This window comes from Poecilia reticulata, chromosome 7 (genome assembly GCF_904066995.2).
Source record: "Poecilia reticulata chromosome 7, P_reticulata-male-v2, whole genome shotgun sequence".
Classification (NCBI taxonomy): Eukaryota; Metazoa; Chordata; class Actinopteri; order Cyprinodontiformes; family Poeciliidae; genus Poecilia; species Poecilia reticulata.
In genome coordinates this window covers 18,501,568-18,523,192 of record NC_088836.1, presented here as the reverse complement: position 1 = coordinate 18,523,192, position 21,625 = coordinate 18,501,568, and the positions used below count along the sequence as shown (strand labels likewise).

General features: G+C 38.6%; 1 protein-coding gene across 1 annotated transcript; it reads right to left on the bottom strand.

Annotated features, from left to right (window-relative positions):
* Nucleotides 1–316: 316 nt before the first annotated feature.
* bgnb (biglycan b) lies at nt 317–18,499 on the bottom strand. Its single transcript, XM_008413822.3, has 8 exons — nt 18,260–18,499; nt 12,156–12,420; nt 6,703–6,815; nt 5,957–6,170; nt 5,707–5,817; nt 5,384–5,477; nt 2,943–3,081; nt 317–2,857 (listed from the first exon to the last, which is right to left on the bottom strand). The coding sequence occupies exons 2-8, from the start codon at nt 12,403–12,405 to the stop codon at nt 2,660–2,662; spliced, it is 1,119 nt and encodes a 372-aa protein (XP_008412044.1). The 5' UTR covers nt 12,406–12,420; nt 18,260–18,499; the 3' UTR covers nt 317–2,659.
* Nucleotides 18,500–21,625: the final 3,126 nt, after the last annotated feature.

The window sequence follows — 21,625 nt, the reverse complement described above, 5'->3', positions numbered from 1 at the left end:
ATAGATAGATAGATAGATAGATAGATAGATAGATAGATAGATAGATAGATAGATAGATAGATAGATAGATAGATAGATAGATCTAAAAAGATTAGAATTATCTTGAGCTCACTTTTTTCAATGATTTTCTGTTCCATAAAGACTGGATTAGTGAATTGATCATGTATTACTTGTCATGTTAATAAATTGTGTCTGATGTTTGGATCCCTGCAGCTCCTCCAGAGTTACCGTAGACCTCTTGGCTGATTTGAGTGTTGGTACTGTGATAATTTGTGGGTGAATGAAGGACCAAAGTGCAAGCCGGAGTCTGGGTGAGTATGATGAAAACGTTTTTCTTTAATAAAGAGTCCAAAAAATAAAACAAACTTACAAAAAAAAAACAAAAAAAAAACAGGGAGGCAGAGCAGAACGAAAATTCCTGGAACCAGGAACAAAAGTGGCCAACAGACAGAAATGGGGAAGTAACAGGACTAAATGGGAGAAACCAGCGAAAAGGAACGAGAGAGAGGTGATTAAATACTGGGAGTGTGAACACTGGAACAATGTTTCCAGGCTAACTGAGTAACAAGTTGCTTGTCTGAGGGGACACAGGAAATGGCACAGGGGGCAAGGGAGAGTACACAACGGGAATTACGAAAAAGAATCTTAGAGTATATGAGTAGACACAGGGAATAAATAAACATAATAAACTAGAATCACTAAGAACGAATTGAACTAAAGTGACATAGAAACAAGGCTGATCTACTCAAAATAAGAAATCAGAAATAAAAAAACATTATAAACAAACCCCGAAACAACTCTACAACGCAGGTCCCTGACAGATACAGCTCTGATCTGTCAGCGTAGGTTGATGTTTATGTCCTTCTTGGCTTTGTGGTTGTGCTGTAATGTTGGATTATAGACAGTGAAATAATCAAAGCTGTGGAAAATACTTCAAAATCCTGTATACTCGTGGTACTGTTCACTCATCAGTGTTCTCTCACAAGCCTCTGAGGCCTTCACATAACAGGTTCAGACTCTAATTAGGTGACTTCTGAGAACATGGTTGCATGAGATTTTATTTCAGATATTATAGTAAAGAGGGGCAATCTATAAAGTAAACCTTTTTTAAAAAATTAAATTCAGCATTTTACTCTTCTAGTTCACAATTGTGCACGGTGGTGTGGTTCAAAAAGCATTCAACCCCCTTTAAGTCAAGACTGTGTCCAATGAATATCCGGGGACCATAAAATGCATCTATAAAAAACATCAGTGTTCAACTGTGGAGCGTTTTTCTTAATATTTATTTATTAACTTTATTTAGCTTTGATTTAATTCATGTTGTATTTTCCATCTCTTTTTTTATTTTCTTCTTTATTCCAGACACACCATTCAACCCAAGGCCACCAGTTTGTTGGGGGTGTTTCTCGCTGAATGCAGCAGGCTAAAAATGTCTTTATTCACATGCAGCAGTAGGTTGTCAGATTACAGAATAGAGACAGGACATAATACTTATAGCTAAAGTAGTTGCACATAGGGGTACCATTGTAAACATGCTACCTCACCGCCCACCTCCCCCAAAAACCCTCTGCCCGCTGCCCCAACCCCCCACTCCTCCATACTGTACCCTAAAGCAAATAAAGCATATAAGGAAATCTGTGCAAAACAATGCTTTATCACTACTACTGTTTCTTGCACTTTGTGAACACACTACCTTCATTGTCTTAAAGCAAGCGGATGTATTTATTGAGTGTGGGACAGACCCTGACTATATTTAATAAAAGGCACAGAATGAATTCAGTAAGAAATCTGTATAAAATATTTCAGTAAGGTGCATTAAAAGGATTTCCCTTCTAATTATATATATATATATATATATATATATATATATATATATATATATATATATATATTTTTTTTTTTTTTTTTATATATATATCTGGTTCTTGGAGATGGAGTAAAACTACTCTGACTTTCTAACTTCATATGTCAGAATCACAGAGTTCATGACCAAAATATGTTAAATCAGTGAATTAACTAAAATGGGGACAAACTTTGCTTTTGTTGTTTGTTTTTTAACAAATCAGCACACAGAGGACATAGAGCACCTTTATATATATATATATATATATATATATATATATATATATATATATATATATATATATATATATATATATATATATATATATATATTTATACATGCTGCTGCTTATCAATGTTTTACTTATATTCCTTACCAAAGAAAATAACAATAGAGCCTCAGTCACAATAACAACTAAAGATTGATGTGCTGAAATGTTTCACAAGGTTTCAGTACTCTTCACACTGACTTAGATGGAAAATAGCCTCAAAACTGCAATCTGAAAATGCAAAGCTGGTTGCAGTTCTGCACAAATTCTGCTCTCCACCTACTTCAAGTTCTGGGATTATGTATTTCACTTTACTGTCTACTCCATACGTTTATTACCCATCTCCTCCATTACTCAATTTCACCATAAAAGTAACAATTCTAAACTCAATAATCTCAGACATAGATTCCTTTCGTGACATCTCAAGTGTTTTTTTTGTTTTTTTTTGTTTTTGTTTTTAGACATTATTTAAATTATGGTTCTTCTAGTCGTTTTTTTCCTCAACACTTCAACGTCATTCTTTGTGTTGCCGAGCATTTCCCTTGGTTTTATTTTTTGTAATTTCCGAACTGAATGGCAAACCGGTCGTTCACACAGCGGAATGTTGCCGGTTGCACCTCCCAGTAGTTCACAGGGTTTTCAAACAGGCTGATGCCGTTATAGTACGTCCTCTTCATCCCAAACCCTCGGGGGCAGAAGTCGTCCACGCCCACCTGGCTGATGTTGTTGGAGTGGAGGTACACCACCTTAAAAACAAGGCAAGACGATAAGTTAGAACTGCACAAATTTTTTTTTTAAATCTGGTATAAACAAAAAGTCATTCAGGCTAACCTGCAGGTACTTCATGTTCGGGAGGCCTTTGGGAACGCGTGTGAGCCGGTTGTTGTCCAGATGCAGCTCCCTCAGCATGGGCAAAAATGACAGGCTGCCATTCTCTATGTTGAGGATATGGTTAAAGCCAAGACCCAATCTAGAAAATGACAGAAGAGAAAAAAGTTTTAAATTCAAAAACCAGTGCCTTGCTCTTATAACAAATTCCACTCTTCACTACTTGAGTGGTCGTTAAAGCACCAAAGTGCTTCCCCTTAGTTGGGCATAGAAGTGGCCATCTATAAAACAGTAGTTCAATTCTTTTCTTCAGAAAATAAATCAAAAAAGTGCAACTGATTTGAATTTGTGCATTTCACATGGGACCTCCTGACATTTAACCGCCATTATGCACATGGGTTGATTATTAAAATAGAGACTTGACATTTTAGAGAAGCAGATCTATTATTAACATTTGTGCTTTTAAGTTTTGCAATATTTATTATATGAAAAAAGTTCCTAAAAGGTAATAACTAGGAACCTTTTTTAACATTGATTACGCAAAAAACTGCAGAGACAAACCATTTAAATTGAGACATGCAAATAAAAAAGATTAAAATGACATACCGAACAATTTTGCATTATTAGATAGTTCATTGGAACATATTAAGAAATGCCTCTACTGTGGTTGAGGACACACAATGCATTTCAAAGTCTAAAGTCTCCACTAATTCTTATAAAACAACTATTTAGTTATTCCCACGCCCTGAAATCCATCTCAACTCGGAGCTCCCAGTTGAAAAGATTACACCAACCACTAATGGCTTCCATACTGTGAGGAGAGTCACACACTGTCAGTTGTGTTGTTCGGTTTGTTTAGCTAAATGACTCCCGTCCCGTCATACTGGAAGCATTTCAGTCAAAGGGAGGAGCATCAAAGAAGCTGTAGATCATGGGTTAGATTTAATTATCATGTTGAGTTTTCCTTATCTTTATTAGTGTTCCTCTTTGAAGGTTAATGTGAGGCAATTGTGTTTGTTTTGAAGGCTTAGGATTTAATGAACACAGCCCCAGTCATGACCATAGTAATTTTTTTATGATACTTGCTGTGAACTCTCTCTACAGTGATTTGCAACGCATACTTGGGAATTGGAGGGAAAATAATCTGTGGTCTTAATTTTTTTTTTTTTTTTTTATAAAATAAAAATCTAAAAAGAGTTACATGCATTTGTTTCCAGCCCCAGAGTAATTGGTTTTGTAAGATTGTGTTTACGCATTTGTCAGACAGTCAACATACAAATGAGGATATAAAAGCGTAGTTGATATCTAAGCTGACAATAAGCTACTGCTGCTTTGCAGAACCTCCTTCTGCTGCAGTTACAACTGGAAGCCTCTGCCAGCTCTGCACATTTGGAGTCTGAAGTTTCTACCTGCTATTCTTTTCAAAACTTTTGTCATATTTGATGGAAAGGACCTGCAAAAAATACGTATTAGGTTTCGACCTTTCAAAGACATAATTATGCTTGGTTTTAAATACAATAACTGTAGCTCTGGCGGTATGTGTAGGGCGGTTTCACATCAGTCTCAAGTTTTTGCAACCTACAACTTTCCTCTCATGTATTTAGCGCCATCCATCTTTCCATGAATTATGATCAGCTTTAAACCCACCTGCAGCATCATATTACTGTAAAAATTAAAATGACAGACCTGCCCAAGAAAACCAATATGGTGTTTATGTGTACTATTTCCCCTCATTCCATCTAAGTTTGTCATAGATGACAAATTACTTTGTACAAAGAATTGTGAGTTTTTATTTTTGGAAAAGGCGCTGTTGAAAGAAGATGCTAAGTGACAAGGAAACACAATGGAAATTCCTGATCGTTCTTATAACTTCTTTTGAAAAAAATACTTCTTTGAAAATATGGACTATGGACACTGACGTTAGTGTTAGAAACATCTGTGGTAGCTGCAACATGTTCTGGTCTGAGATGGTATTTTAGACTTCTATAGTGTCTTTAATACGGTAATTCTTTTCTGTACAATTTGCACACAACAATAATCTTTTCCAGCGTCCCATTAGATTGCTTTTTAAAGCAAAAATTAACCAAATGTGTACTAAGAGAAGCGACTTTTGTTGTTCATCGCTGCTGTTTGCGGATATTGTTTGTGTGTCAAATTTATGGGCGTACTGGAAACATGTGAATGCAAAAGTTCCAACCTTAACCTTTGTTTGTAAAAAAATAAAATGAGATAAGTTGTGTTAAAATGTTTAGAGTGTTTAAAATCTGTTCAATTAATTAATCACAATTAATGCAATTTGATTAATTTCAATCAAACCATGCCCCAGTTATTTCAGTCAAGAACTCTTGCTAAGATCTGAAAAGTTAATATTGTGGTTTGTGACTGGTTTTCAGATGGAGATCAAAAACAGTCGAAACAGTTTGGTGTCTTGGTGTGAAACATACCTGTGGAGGTTTTTGTAGCGGCTCAGGTCCTCCAGTTCCACAGCCTGGATCTGGTTGTGGTCCAAATGAAGCTCATGAAGACTGTCTGGAAGATCTAAAGGCCAAACCCCAAGCATTTGAGTTACGCAATATGAAAGTCAAATAAAACTGTCTAAAATCTGAAAGGTTAATGCATGCAAAAAGATAAGTAAAATTAAACAAGGTTGAAGGTTTTTGGAGAGGTTAAAATAGCTTCAGGGAAACCCAGAGCCAATCCTTTAAGTAGTCCACAAATTTTTGTTTCTAAATTTCGTGGACTTCAATGGAAATATCTGACTTCCTACCTTTAGGCACTCCAGTTAGCTTGGCCTCTGATATACGCAGATAATTTAATTTCAGTCCTTTAAAGGCTCCAGGCTCAAAACCACTGTTCTGGATAGGGTTTGCTCCCATTTCTGCAAGATAAAGTCAATATTAAAGCCATGAAATAAACTTTTCTCCCTTTAATTTACCAACTCCGTGGTGGTGCCACACATACTGTGGCGAGTCCCACAGAGTATCGCCGGGATTGTTGAAGTCATCGGCATTTCTAACCTATGCAGTGCATGTTGCCCAGTCCTGAGAAGGATCCAGCTGCCACCTTCTTGATGCGGTTCTCATGAATCCTCAGCTCAACCAGAGAGGCAGGCAGGTTTTTGGGGATGGCAGCCAGCAGATTCTTTGAAAAGTAGAGCTTCTGCATGTGCTTCAAAGGGGCGAAAGTCTTGGGATGGACTTTGGAGATCTTGTTATTCCTCACAGAGAGTGCCTAAAAATAACAACCAACGAAAGCACAAAGTCAAAAGCTCTGCATTTCATATGGATAAGATCTTCATTAGGATTCTTTTTTTTTAAAGTGTAGAAAAACATTAAGTTGTATGCAGAGTGCACAAAAGCTCCTTTATTTAGCCTCTGCTTGTACTATAGTGATCTATGCAAGGTATAATCTGGTAAGGCTAAAGCAAATGCACAAAGATAGTGAGCATTTGCTTTACTCAGGAAGTTCATAAACTGCCAGACTTAATATTTCTTTTGGTCAGGGTTATTGAATGAGGGTCAGTCTTGAGTAAAGCCTTGGAAGTCCTCCATACTCCAAATTGGTCACATTTTAACACAGTTAAGGTTTTCTGTGAACTGAGTGAGAAACAGAGGGGAAATAGACTTCTAAATCCCAAAGAAGATGAGGATCAAGCTGAACTTCCACAGAAATAAAGCCAATAAAAGCTGCAGCTGCAAAAACTTCAAGAGGTCAGCAAGGAGCAAAGCATCATGAATAGATCCCAACTGTGTGTGTCTCTTACATATAAGTTAGTAAGGCCTTTGAAGTCATTTTCTTTTAGCTCAGTGATACGGTTGTTCTGCAAGTCCAGGAACTTGGTGTCTGGAGGAATATTCCTGGGCACCTCTGTCAAACCTAAAAACAAGACCAACAAAAATAGAGAAGAGATTCATCCTCCATTAAATGCTTCCCTAGGTGAAAGTCAACCAACACCCAAAAACCAGTTTGTTTTCAAAAGAAAACCTCAAAGGGTATTTCACACAGACACACGGTTTTAAAAAATAAATAGTTGCACACATTACAGCCCCTTATAATCTTAAATGACTACTTTCATGCTATTTTAATAAAAAGGTTGACATTGACGCATACTTGGAGGTCACACGTAGACATCTACAGTAGCAAGGGGACAGACTCGCAAACACAGTCTCACTGAAACATGAACTCCCCTAATACCAGATGGGGAAACCAGATGTTTTCCATCTGGTTTCCATTTGACATAAGTCACAAAAGATGGGACCGAAACGCCATAAACTAAGGCACACATCAAATAAAAAGTACGGGTGTAAAATGAACACATAAAAAGAAAAAAACAAGCTGCGTGTGCTAATGTGCAAGTGGTGAAGTATTGTGATGTTAAGAACAAGTGTCTTCATTTTGTCATTTTTGTCCCTGTTATAAATAAACCAAAAGCAGTTGCACTTCCTAGGGACATATTACAGTGGGAGGTTGAGCTTCTTTTTCAGAAAGCTTATAGTTAAGAGTGGCTCAGGTTATATCCTAAGCTATAGTTATATCCTAAAGCTGCTATTAGAGTTACAGACTACTTTACTTTTCTACACTTCATTTTTGCATCAGTCACAGCTATTGTTGCAATTACTTTTATATTCTGTCCCTATTTTTCTTTCTATATAAGACATACTTTGTTGATAAGTGCTTAGCAATATGCCATTGCCCGAAGATTAGGTGTTCATTATGTGAAATCTCCCTGTTTATCTTTTCCATAGAACGTAGCCCTGGCTCAGCAATTCTAACTTTTGTCTTTGTCTCTGTTTTATATATATATATATATATATATATATATATATATATATATATATATATATATATATATATATATATAGTCTACAGTCTAACACGTAGTCAGTCACGCCAGAGAGCTACAGATATTTTCAGCCTGTGATTGGAGAGTGGTTTCTCTCCACAGTTGCCACATGCCAATCAACTACTAACACATCACCAAATATAGTTTCTTATTACTTTTGCCTTGAATTGTGACTATTTAACTATCCCTAACTGAAATAAATTCATGGCGTTGTACTCCAGTAGCTCTTGTAGCATCTCCACCAATAGGCTGTCTGTTTTTCAGGTTGGAGCTTGCCATCAGATGCACCTGGGCCCTGCTCTTCATTGTGCCTCATCTGCTTATTGGGGAGGTCAAGCTAGTTGCTGCTGATGGTTGAGGTCCACAGTAAAATGTGTGGTTTCTCAGAATTCACTGACGATTGCGTGTGTTTCTGTGGTGTCTTGGCTCATGACGCTCATGTCGCTACCAGATAAGGTGGGGCTCGACTCAGCTTGGCTCTCCTTTCCACGCAGACAGAAAAGATGGTCAAACATGGCGGAAATACTCACTGAAACACAGATGTTCTCCAAAAAAAAATTTTAAAAATCCAAAGCTTAATTCAAGTTTCTGATCTAGCAGAAAAGCTTTTCTTCAATATTTGTCACTACACAATTAACTGGAGACTCAAGAATGTGAAAACGCTCTTTATTCTTCGACGTTTAAAAAAATAAAATGGAATTTGGAAAGTAATAAAGATGACATTCCAGGGTCCTACTAATGAGCTACTGCTATCTCTTCTTTTTGATGCGCCAACCATTTTCGTTTTGTGTACATTTTCCTTCCATGATTTAGTGGATGGCAAAAAAAACAAAACAGGCAAGTTGGCACACCTCTAAATGTTTAAAACTTGTGAGGTTGACTGCCCTGTGTCACTTTATGTTGATGGACTATCAGCCCGTCTAATGTGTATTTAGCCTGGTCAACAGAATGAAGCTGGAAGAGAATCCAAGTGATTAAAGCTGAGTGCTTGCTAAAATTGGGTTCATTCAAGTGCATGTTTTTGCCATTTAAAACATCTCAAACTTAAGGCTGTAGCAATTTAAGAGAATGCATTATTAATATTTTTTATAGTATCAATTTCTTTCATTTTTAACTTATTGTAATTGTTGACACCATGCTGCTCCCCTCGACCCCCACTCCCAGTGTCCTCAGTATGACTCTGAAAGCAGACCCCATTGTAACGCAAAAGTGATGAATAACTCCCACTAATATTCTGGGTTTGAACATTTTTAAATGACTATAGTTAAATCATAATGTTGTGAGTTGAACTTGATTCCACGTAGCTTCTTCAAGGTCCTCATAACTGTCATCACCCTGACTACTCGCTATTGCAGGTATGATACTGAACGCTCATAATCACATTGGGCAACCCGAATTTAAAAAAATAATAATAAATTAAAAAAAAAACTAATACACCTGCTTTATTCCTGAAAAAAAAAGACTCATTGCACAGCGTAACCAGTAATCATAGAGACGAGCCACAGAGCCACGTGGACACATGTATCAGATGTGGTCAGAGGACGTGTAAGCACATCTCAACCCTGTTGAAACCTCATCTGGACCAGACCATGATGCAACTAGACCGACTGGTGAGAGTGAGCCAGCTGTCCCGATGGGACTCAACCAGCCACCAACCACATCTGACCCACAAGACTATGCCCAAAGTTGTCCAACTACAGTTAACTTTAGATATATGGCTTAGGCTGTACTGTGCCACACCCTGAATGACACCACACAGGAACAAACCCTCAGCAGCTTCCTCTGGTAATTACCACACCCACTCAAAGCTAGGAGACCTGCTGCAGTGGCTCCTTCCAGGAAATTATTCCAGTTTATTTTTGCCACTGGTGAATCTACAAAAAAGTAATGCAGTGCAGTCGCAAAAATATTTAATATTCTTTTGAATTTTTTTTTAAATTATTATTACTATTATTTTATGTTTGATTATGGTATTAAAATGCATATTTCAGATTCATTCATGTGCTGTTTAAAATGAAGGATGATAGATTTCACTCTTGCTTATGTTAATTATTACAAAAAATAATTCAATAACCAACCTTGTTTAAGCCAACATCGACAACACACTGTAATTTAAACTTTAGAAGTAAACATTATATGAACTTTCAAAAGTCAGACTGAAGTGTCAATCAATAGTAATTTAGATAATGGTTCCACATTACCAGCAGAACTAAACCATTCATGAACAAGAATCTACCTAACCTTTCAAAATAAACAATCTTCAAAAATGTCATAGAGATTGCTCAAAAAATATGATTTTGTTGGATCTTCAAATAAAGCTCAGACTTTAAGGGTAAGATAAAAGACTTCCTATTTCATGGATTATTTTACAAATAAAGTTGGCTAATTATTCCTTTTGGTGTAAAAGACAAATGCCAGTCAATGGTTATACCCAAATTTATTCAAAGCCCTGGTAGATTTAGAGTTAGTTATTTTCATTCAAATAAGAAGTTTGTTTCCTGGGCAAAAACAGAGACATCTCTCAAAAGACCATAAAACAATGTAATGAAATATCAATTTATATTAAAAAATGTTTTCATTTCTCAACAGTCTATAAAAAAGAAAAATCTTCACTGGCATCCAAATGCTTTTTTATAAATGCTGGCAATCTTTTGCATGTTTCTACTGGATTTTACCAATTTATGTTTGGTGATGAGCTACAATTCTCTAAGTTCAACTTCCCATCCCTCCAAAATATCTATATTATTTAAAAGTCAGAAGTAATGTCAGTCAAATTAAAAGATTAAACTTAAAAGCCAAACTTTGCCAGTGGTCTGATTCATTTTGGGCTTAACTGTTAGCTCTGTTAAATGCATCAATATTTTGAAGGCAATGACTGAATCAGATGGCAGGAACCAGTAACACTTCTTTTGCAACTTTTCTTGTTTATGAATTACTGTTTTAAACCAGTGACTTCCATAATGAAGACACTGTGAACCATAAAAGAAAAGACCTGATATTTTTCTTTCGATAGCCAAGTCCAAATTTACTTCCAACTTGTTTTTGTGTTGATGGTGTGTCTACTAACTTACTTCCATCAAGGAGTAAAAAAAAATAAATAAAAAAAAATCTCGCATCTGAATAAAATGTCTTGCAACTGTCTGTTCAACATTAACATACAGCTCATTTCACTCAGCTTTCTGCACGTAACCATCCAAATTTATTTTGCATGCCCGCATCACAAAAAAAAACAACTCACCAAGACCGTAATCAAGTGAATCCTTTAAACTTCAAAACCCCACACCGCAACTCTTCACCCATATCAGCCACAAATCCCAAAGCTTAAACACAAACTGACAACCCTTTCACCCGCTAAACCCCCCAGTCCCTCACCAACACAAATCTCAACATCATGTTGAGATGCAGGCTGAGAGGAGACAGACGCCACCACCAAAATACATCTGTTCTAAATAAGCACTTGACATCTCGGAAATTATACGCTTCCACATTTACCCGCTGCAGAAAAGACTCAGGACAGTAAATATACAGAGCTTTTAAAATGATGATTCAACAAAACCATCCCATCTAAAGACGGATTTCTTATTGGAGCTTAATGGCAAGAATATCACGGAGACAAGTTTTTATTTATGGGATAGGACGGCTAGAGGACTTTAACTGCTCCCACAAAGGGAGAACTGTTTGCACTTTGAATATCCACAGGATGCTGAAATATAAACAGAATCCCAAAAAGACTGATGCGCATAATAACGCTTTTTTGATGCAATTGAGTGTAATTTATTTGCATAAAAGTAGTATATACTGAGATTTCATCTTGTTTGATCAAACAGTATTACCAGAAAGGAAATCACAACAGTATAAGATCCTTCATTTAGATCTGGGAAGCCTTCTCATGCTGAACTTTTCATCATTTTGTATCCTGCCCTTCATCTTTAAATCTGTGTTCCCTCCATCTTGGATTTAATCAAATAATTAGCATGTGGTCTGATGCACAAAACAAAACAAAAACCCTTCTCCAAAGTCAGTGAGGAAATGACTGTTTTTAGTGAAAAAATAATTCATTTTTCTCCACCACCCCTGATGTTGTTGATCCAGCCTTTTTTTTATTATTAAATTTTTTTCTCTTTACTGTCATCTCCCACTGAGCATCTACATAAAAAAAACTGGAACACATAATCCCTAAAGGAAATGTTTTTCCCAGTAAAAACATAACAGCATAACGAGGAGGGAGAAACTGCCTCTTTTTGACCCAATTTATGAGTTTGTAAAACTGGATTACTGTGTGCTCCTCAGCCATTAAAGTAGTGCCTTCATGTGTCTTTCGGGCTTCTTGTTCTGTTTGCCCACTGAGTGTCTTCACATGTACTCTCACTAACCGAGGTCCGAGCACTGGACGACCCGAAGCTGGCAGTGGCATCCGAACGGACACGTGGGAACGTCGGGAGTGAGGATCTCCTCCGTGGCTGAGCCTTCGTCCTGATCCCTCATCATCGACATCATCCCACCGTTCTCCAGACTGTCCAGGGCAAAGTCCCAAAAGCCCCTCTGTTCAAAGGGCAAAGCGGAGGAGCTAGAGAGCAGCTGGGCTGCGCACAGCAATAACAAAAGGGAGCAATGTGGCAACATCTTAGAAGAAGACACCTGGGAAAACATGGAGAAATGGGAGAGCAGTGTGAGTTTTACTGAATCTGAATGCAGCCACACGGAATGCCTTTTATTCTCACAACTTTGATTGTGTCCCATGAAGACCCATTCATTAAACTGGAATAGCACTAATTTTTAGGAATTGTATTACTAAATGAAACACATTATCCAGATGAATTACACACAGATGGATGTTTGAAAACCTTCATTTCTGCTAATTATTACGATTATTTCCCACTTACAGCTAATGAAGACATACACTTTTAATCTGACAAACTGACCTCATCTGAAGGCATATTCTAAGTCTCTTTTATATATATTTCTGTAAAACAACAAATGTTCTGTAACCTTTGCATTACTTTGCATGCAATGGAGGTATTTCATCATTAGACTTTAAAACCAGTGATGAAAAAGCTTAATCATGCTTGGAAAACCTTTGGTAAAAAAAAAAAAAAAACTGTTAAAATGGATTGAAAATGAAGCAAAGTGATGCATATTTTCTATCATGATGCATAGTTTTGGAAAAGATTAAATTAACTGCTGCGAATGATCTCAAACAACTTTTTTTTCTTGACCTCCTTCTGCAGGTGCAGAGGACTGTAAACTTATTGGAAATATACAGGTGATACATTCAATGTAACATACAGACAGTGCCTCATTTCCAACGCTGTGACCCTCCCAACTGGGAAATCCTGTCACTGACGTGGAGTCAATGAAGTGGTCAAAGCATATTATGAAATGGTCTACTTATCCTTAATTACAAGGGCCCTACTGTTTACACCACACCTCACAGGCAGACTCGGGCTGGAGGCTAAAGAGGAGAAATGCACTCATTCCCCCTGTCCCACTTGCCAGAAAATGACCCAGCGAGGGAAAATGTCTCCTACCACACCAAATTTTCACTATCCGTCTGCTGCCCTCCAATGTTCCCGGCAAAGTGAGTCGCTTGCTCACTGTCCAATCAGATAGCAAAGAATGTATTACCTAAAATGATGGAAAGGTTTATTCCTTTAAATCGGGCTTTGCAACAAAGCAGGCCATTCACTCGCGAGGAAGTGTCTGGATATTGTGAAACACAGTCTCCATGATGTCAGAGTTGTGTGCACACACATACACATGCACACACACACACTTGCTACACACTAAACAAGGTCCCCAGGACTTTTAACATGTTTGTGTCTGTTTGTTTGCTTTCTTGGCCTTTCCTGCAGCGACTTGACAAACCAATAGGTGAACTCAACCTGTAAATGCAGACAAAAAAAATATATTTCATGGATGAACCAGTATTTTTACTTGGTCAATTGATTTAGACAGCAGGAACTGTGAGCCTTGGGGCTAATCCAATTAAGTAAAACTGGCTCCCACACGAGACACATGGATGACCTGAAAGCCTGTAATCGCCAACTTGTCGTGCAGGTTCCTCCTCTGACCTTGTCTGTTGTTTCTTGTGTGTAGGCTGGAAGGTCTTGTTGTTAAAATGTAGGGCACAAACAGTACGCTTGTTGAGGAATCTTACTGTGATGTAACATGATATCTAAGTCAAGCTACAGGAGTGTAAGATGGAGGTTATCTTATTGTCAGAGTCAAAAGTCATGGATGACAACGAAGAATGATGTAGGAGGAATTTGGATCATTTACTTCCAGATGTCTAAATGTGCCTTTTTATTGTTGTAACGGTTTATTGTGTCTCATTTTACTACAAATACATCTAAATGTTTAGTATCCCATTATAAACATGCTTAAGCTCAATTCCCCCATATGTTTTATCCAAACACGTTTATCCATTTACCGTACGTCTGATTGTAGTTTAAATCCGTTCGTGCAATTCTCTCTGCGCCTGAAGGGGTTTTAACTCTATTCAAAGAAATATGCGCTACTATTTGGGAGAATTCAAGGCAATGAAACAAAGAGCCCGTGCATGATGTGAACCTGGGCTGAAAGCATGAATAAATGGCTCACTGCAGACTGGTCTTTGTAATAAAAATAGCTGCCAAATTATACCATTTTGTAGAAAAGAAAGAAAACACCACTGGCCTTGGCTTAACCAGAAGAATGCAGCCAAGAGGACAAGGGGAGAGCATATAGAGTCAACATCGCATAATCACATGCGACATACAAAGACGCACAAAAGAGCTAGGTTGTGCACCAGGCTTATTTATAGACTGACAATTTTAGCCGTTTATTCTTTGCATCGTGACTGCAACTTCGAATTGTAAATCTCGAAATGGGACACCGGCGGTCCAACTCGTGGGGCAGTTTTTGTCTCGCTTTGCGGGGCAACAGTAGCAGACAAAGAGCTGCAGAAGGTCTGGGTGTGATTGAGGGAAACAGGCAGATGTGAGCCAGTACAGTCTCTCATCAGCACTTCTGACGTATAGAGCTGCTATAAACACAACATGACGATAAGACTAAACTACATCCCACAATCAAGCTGCCCTAATAACCACTTTTATCTGGCTCTGCTGTTTGTGCACATAAATTCCTCATCTCTCCCTTCAGTTAAGCTGCAAGCTGTCAAACATCCGGCACTGATGAAAACAAACCAAAGGCAGAGATTTTAATTGTTGTTGCTTCAGCTTTCCTTCCACCCAACGGCCGCGAATGGTTTAATGGATGGATGCATGCATAGGCGGCTATTTCTGCCTTGCTATAATGTGTGGGGCTGTTAAGAGTGTGTATGTGAGTTCAGAGGGATGGGCGTAGGGTTAGACGGGAGAATGAAAAATGACACACAAAAAAAAAAATAGAGTTGGGTAACGAGAGACACAAACAGAAAGTGGGAGTTATATGTCAACAGTCTTATTGCTGCTCTACATGGCCAAAGACAAAAGTTAGCGCTGCATAATACTGTCTGTTCTTTCCTGGAAATTGAAAGTTACTTTCTGAAGCATTCAAGCACTTTCCAAGTACTTGAAGGTTACTTTCCAGAATGCACAAGGTACTATACTGGAAATTAGTGGATGGGAAGTATTTGTACTTCAGCATACATTTTAATATTGTCTCCTTCTAATAAATCTTATTTCCTTTAAGTATCCAGTATCTTCCAGGAAAAGTACCAAAAATACATAGCACTGCTGGACACCTACTGGCTAAGTAAGACCCACTTCGTAATATAGCCTAGAACCCAGGAATTTATAATGTCCAAGAAAGTAACAAGTAAGCTCCAGGAAAGTTCCAGTAAAATGACTGGTTAACTCAAGAAAGGGACCTTGAAGTTGCAAAACAGTACCTCATGAGTTTCAAAACTGTAATCATAAATTTCCATGAACACCAAAGGAGAGTACTCAGTAATTCCCTAAAGAAAACCTGGAGAGCACATAGTACGATCCAGAAATGACCTTGAACGTTTTGGAAACATGTCAGGTAAAAGTAAGCTCCTAGAAAATTCAGGAATATACTCTTTCTAAATTCTAGAACATACATGTTAGCTGTACGTACATTTGCCTGAAAAGTACATAATACACCCTGTAACATGTAAATCTATCTGGAATTACATAGGCATGCACTGAAGCTGACAAGATTCTGCTGTCTTATATTGATATGAAGCTTTCCAAATCAACAATGAATCGGATAATGGAAGGTGCATCTTTTCTCCTCCTGACTGAAACTCCTTGATGCAGACCCGGCAGCCAAGAGAAACCGGAAACTTTTGGTTTTTCTGTACACAGTAGCTAAAACATAATTCTGCAGTTAAGTCGTCTAAGTTTCTTTAGCAAGCTTACTCATTTAAACTTCAGGAAGGGTAACAACATTTAAGTAAGTTTGAGATTTTTTTAAAACCATCAATTCTATAGAAAGTGTTGTCTCCGTGGTCTGGACAGGTCCTAACTACTCATTGGCGCTGCTAGAAATCCCCAAGGGTGGACATGCCTCAATCCTCCACAATTCTGGTCAACACGTACAACACTCCTTTATTTCATCTTTCCTCACAGTAAATGCTGTTTTTACAGACAAGTTAAGGTGAGCCAGAGGGGGGCCGGGGAGACTTGCCAAGTGCCAGCTGGCACCTAATAGCTGCTGTATTGGCAGCTGCCACGTCAACACTGAGTGCTGATTAAAATCATATGGTTGCTTAAGGTGATCTTAGTGCTGACTGAGCATGAAATATTAGACACGTATTGGTACACCAATGCAAGGACTTAATCGGTGTTTTCATTTAGGGCAGTGTTGCCGTTCTGAACTTGATTCAAGCTGCAATAAACTCTGGACATATAAAACGCAAATAGCTAAATGTACACAAGCGCTTTGCATGTGGTAAACCGACGACTTTATGGAATATACATAAACACGTGTGATTCACAAATAATCTGTGGAAAACAATCTGGCTACTTGACTCGACTTCCTTCACTTCATTGTGCCAAGCGCTCCTCTGTGCAATCCCTAATTCTTGTCCTCCTCTGACATGAAGGCAGTTACTGCTAGGCGGGTCCGGTAAGCACACTCGGGTGGAGTTAACGCCACCAGCGGCTGTAATTTGGTGAGTTCTGTGCCTAAAAAAAGGAACAGCTTGGCAGCTACTCTTGTGCCGCCAAGCTTCGATGTGGTGGCAAGTTGTCCGGCATTGCAGAGATGAGGCCCAAGTAAAGCTGAGCGGAGAAAAAGAGTAACACAGATACATGAAAGGAAGGCCAAATTTCTCAGCAGCAGAGAGATTTGGTGAGACCTGAAGGTTCGCACCTGTGGGCAGATGGTTTTTGCTCTAAGAGTACAGATTTTCTGAGGTAAGAATAATAAAGCAGAGAGGCCCTCTAAAAGAATTGAAATAAAAAGCCACTGCTTGGATGCAGCGATTTTAAAATTCAGCCTTCAAAAGAACGAAGGAGAGAACATAGAGAGAATATGACACAATTAAAACAGAGACATGGACATACAGGGAGTTAGAGAGCACACAGACTGGCAGGTACACAGTGGTCAACCCACAGACTGGCTAATAGGCAGGCAGGGAGGAAGGTCAGGAAATACACACATCACACCATCAATTTCCACTGTCTGACCAATTTTCAGGAAGTCTGACGTGGTGCTGTTAGGGCCCGTACAGTCTAAGTATTTAGTTTCATGAATACAGGTTTTGTCAACAATAAAAAAAAAAAAATTAAAAAAAGACTAAGTACTTCATCTACGAGCTGTTTTTTCCAATTGGTGTTTGGTTTACTGTAACACACCACAATAAAGCAACAACTAACTATGAGTCCAGGACCGGGTTGTGAAATGAGCTGCATGTTGTACCTTCGAAATATCTTGAATTTGAGGCTTATTGAAAAGTAAAGGTGTATTGATTGAGGGATAAACGTTAGAAAGTGCAATGCAACTTAATTATCACATCCCTCGAGCTGAGTGGAGATTATTTGCGCCATCTAGTGTGCGTGTCGAGAAATGCATAACCAAACTGTAACAGGTTGAGTGGAATAGTTTTGTTTTTCTTATGCAGATATTATTTTCTATCCTCTTCTTTTCTTTTCCCTTTTGTTCTGTTTTCTTTTCTTTTATCCTATTCTCTTTTTCTCTCTTTTCTTTTCTTATCTTTTCCTTCCCAACAACAGTTCCGAGTTCACCACATGTTTACACGTATATATATATATATATATATATATATATATATATATATATATATATATATATATATATATATATTTGTTAATGCAATTGCTTCCCCTCTGTAGCATGAATAGCAACATTAAAACGCAGCCTACATTGAAAATGAATAAAAATATTAATAAAAAAAAATCTTAACGTGAAGCAATAGATATAATACCAAAACTAACTAGCCAAAAATAAAATGTCAGGTCTAAATAAAATCAAACCACTTTAGAAAGCATAAAGCAATCAAACTCCCTACCTTTTTTTTTGAAGAAATAAGATATTCACTCCGAAATAAACAGGGTTAAGGAGATTTTTTTCTCTCTCTCTCCTTCTCCCCGCGAAGACTTAAAGACGAGCTGCTATATTTTCATCACATTTAGGGATAGTCGCGGTGTCTCCCTCTCACACCCAGTCGCAGCTCCTCTCCCGCACTGCGTTCCTCTGCGAAACGTGTCAGACCACCGCGTGCGCGTCGGGGAATGACTGCGTGTCTGGGAGAGTCTAGCCCATAAACTTAACAAGCCAGCCTACTTTCTGGCTTTCGGGGTGGAGGGAAGAATGGGAAGTTGAAAGTTGAGGAAAATGATTTAGTAAAACGCATAATTAAATAAATCTTCACAATCACCCGTTAAGGTGGGCATAAATAATGTTCACAGAAAATGTGTCTTCTGCTAGTTAAGACGGCGGGGACGGGATAAAAGTTGCAACCCCCTTTACTCTGTCAACAAAAATAAAATGCAGTGATCCCAATTTCCTTCGGAGCTCAGTCATGTGTAGTTCAGTCTCGGAATAAATCCTGCTGGTTTGTGAAGACATCTAAGATTTGTTAGGCAACACAGGCTACAGAGTGGCGCAGCCTTGCAGCAACCAGGTCCTGGGTTCGAATCCCAGTATTTTGGTGTTGAGTTTGCATTTTCTTCCTGTGCATGTGTGGGTTCTTCCACAATTGGATTTATTCAATCTGTCTTGTTAATCAAGAAACACTTAGATTCTTTCTGCAGATTACCCATGTCAGAGTCCGTCAGCATTAAAGTCCTAAGCAGAATTTACATTGGGTCCCCAGTCCCGCTTTGCACAATCATTTAAAATTATAGCACCTGAAATGATAAGAGACTGTAAATTCTCCATCTTACTTATTTAGGCCCCGTTTACACGACAACGATTTCGGGGGAAAACGGAAGAGTTTTGTTGCGTTTGTAGTGTGCGTTTACACGAAACCACCGAATGTTTTCTCTAACAACGGCACAGATTGAAAACGGGTTCCAGACCAGCTCATGCATAGTATGACGCAAAACATAGCTGCTTCCTACAATCCACAGAAGAAGAAACTACTCACAATGCTGGTGTTACTGTTTCCCCATCAGATTCGGTTCCCTCAGCGCCTCTTCACCGCTCCGCACCGCCCAGGTGGCAAAATACACGGCTGCTTGTTCAGCGCTCTTATCTAGAGGACTACGGACCAGGACCAGCCCGGCTCCAGACGAGTTTAACAGGAGGGGCACCGACTTATTTTGGGGGGCAAAATGAGTCTACGTAGCTGAACATAGACAACAACACCAGCAGCCTACAGGCTACTTGTTAACAAGCTTAACATGCTGTATTGATATTAGCCAGTCATCTTTTAGCTAACATCACCTGCATCCAACAGCTTTACTCAACTCAGTCGGTTAGTTCGGGGGAAAAACTGTGCCAAGTTATTTACGTTTTGCTGGTTTGCTGCCATGATTCTAACACACACACACACACACACACACCTGCGCAGCAGCATCAGGTCTCCTTCGCTGCCTCACAGGTGTAAACCCAGCGCAAGCGTCTCAGCGTTCATGTTGCGTTTGAAGGCGGCTCGGAAAAACAGGTTACGACTTGTTAGCGACGGATAAAACTGTTTTAACTGCTGAAAAAGGTAACAGAGGACACGGATATGGGACGTGCGGGAACTCCTATTTTATCAAATTGATATAGGAATAACAGACTGTTGGCCATTCCAAGGTAAAAACAATAAACAGCTTCCAGTCCGGGCCGCTACAGACACCGTGAAAGCTCAAACAAGGTTTTTCGGCAAAGTTATCCCACTTTTTCCAACTGCATGCTCCCTAATCAGACGCACACAATGCGTGTTCTCTCACGGAAATCCACATGCCTTCAAGTACAACTTTTTTTTAAACACATGCCCACTTTCAAAGTTTCAAAGAACCTAGCACCAACTAGGCACAGCGAGAGCATTACACGTTTTCGATGTGCACCGTTACTGTGTAAACACAGATCGTAATCAGAACGTTATCGTGTAAACGATCCAACAAAAACGGAACAAAAGTGCCGTTTTTGTTGGATCGTTGTCGTGTAAACGCCCCCTAAGTCTGGCAGTTGTGTAAACAATACGGCTCTTTGTCAGTTCATTTGAATTGTAAAAAACGTTAAATTTCAAATTTTGTAAACAAATTAAGAATTTTTGCCATTCATAACTCTTTTAATCAGAGGCTTATTTTCGACAAGTGAAACCACAAATATGAAGTTTTAAGATACAAAATCTGTTTGAGACATCAAGTACTCTCCGGTGCCCCCTGCTGGCCCAGCCCCAAGCAGCAGCCCAGTTTGCTTATGAAGTTGTCTATCTCTAATTAATGAGAAAGAAGCAACCAATTTTAGTTTTTACACCTCAAGGCCACAATTTTATAAAAGTATTCTTCATAGAGGTACTTTTTCCCCATACTCTCATCATCATAGAACCCTGTTTTTTTCCCCCCCAAGAATAACGTCTGATTGTATAAAGAGGTGTTTTTACACATATTTGTAAGATGATCACTGCCGTTATAAAACTGGAGTGAAATCAATTTGACATTTATTACTATCCATGCAATTAGACATAGACACACATAGCTGCATTTTGATCTATATGTATTTTTCTTCTTTTCTGTAGAAGTATGCAGTCCAGATCAATGCCCCCCAGGAGGTTAATGGCATTAAAAGTCAGATAAACCCTTTTTGCAGATAATACTCCATCTTCCTCTCGTTCTCTCCTTTGGGAAGAGAATGTGGATGCAAGTCTTTCTCTGTGCTCGTGTGCATCCTGCTGTGGTTCACTTGATTATGGTGTTAGTCTATAGCTAGAGGGCTTGGCATTCAAATTAAACCCGTTTTGCCCTGTAACACCGAGCAGCTAACGTGTCTTTAGAGATCAGTGCAACCACTCGCTTTGTCTTGAGTCGGCGCTGCCATTTTGTGTTTTCTATTCGAGGCGAGCAGAAGGAATGATCCAGATTTTCATCTTTGATTCGTGGTGATTCGTTGAGTGCTAATGGAAGAGTGGCTGCTGTTTAGCACTTTTCAGCAAGCACTTTGCATGCGCTGCAGAAATAGACAAGTTACCCGTTTCTTCTGAATAAAATACATTTTCTCTCTTTTTCAGATATCAACAAAATGAAGGTCTTTGTCGATGAGGGCATTTGTTTCGCACCAAAACTCGTTGATATCTGGAACACAGCACACATTTCCTCCCTGAGCAGTGGAATCTTCATGCATCTGAGTAGTGGATGCAACGGTTTTCTTCAGTTCACAATTTCTAATATGTTGGCCAAATTGTTTTATGATTTTTCTTTCCCCCAGGATGTCACACCAGAAAGTG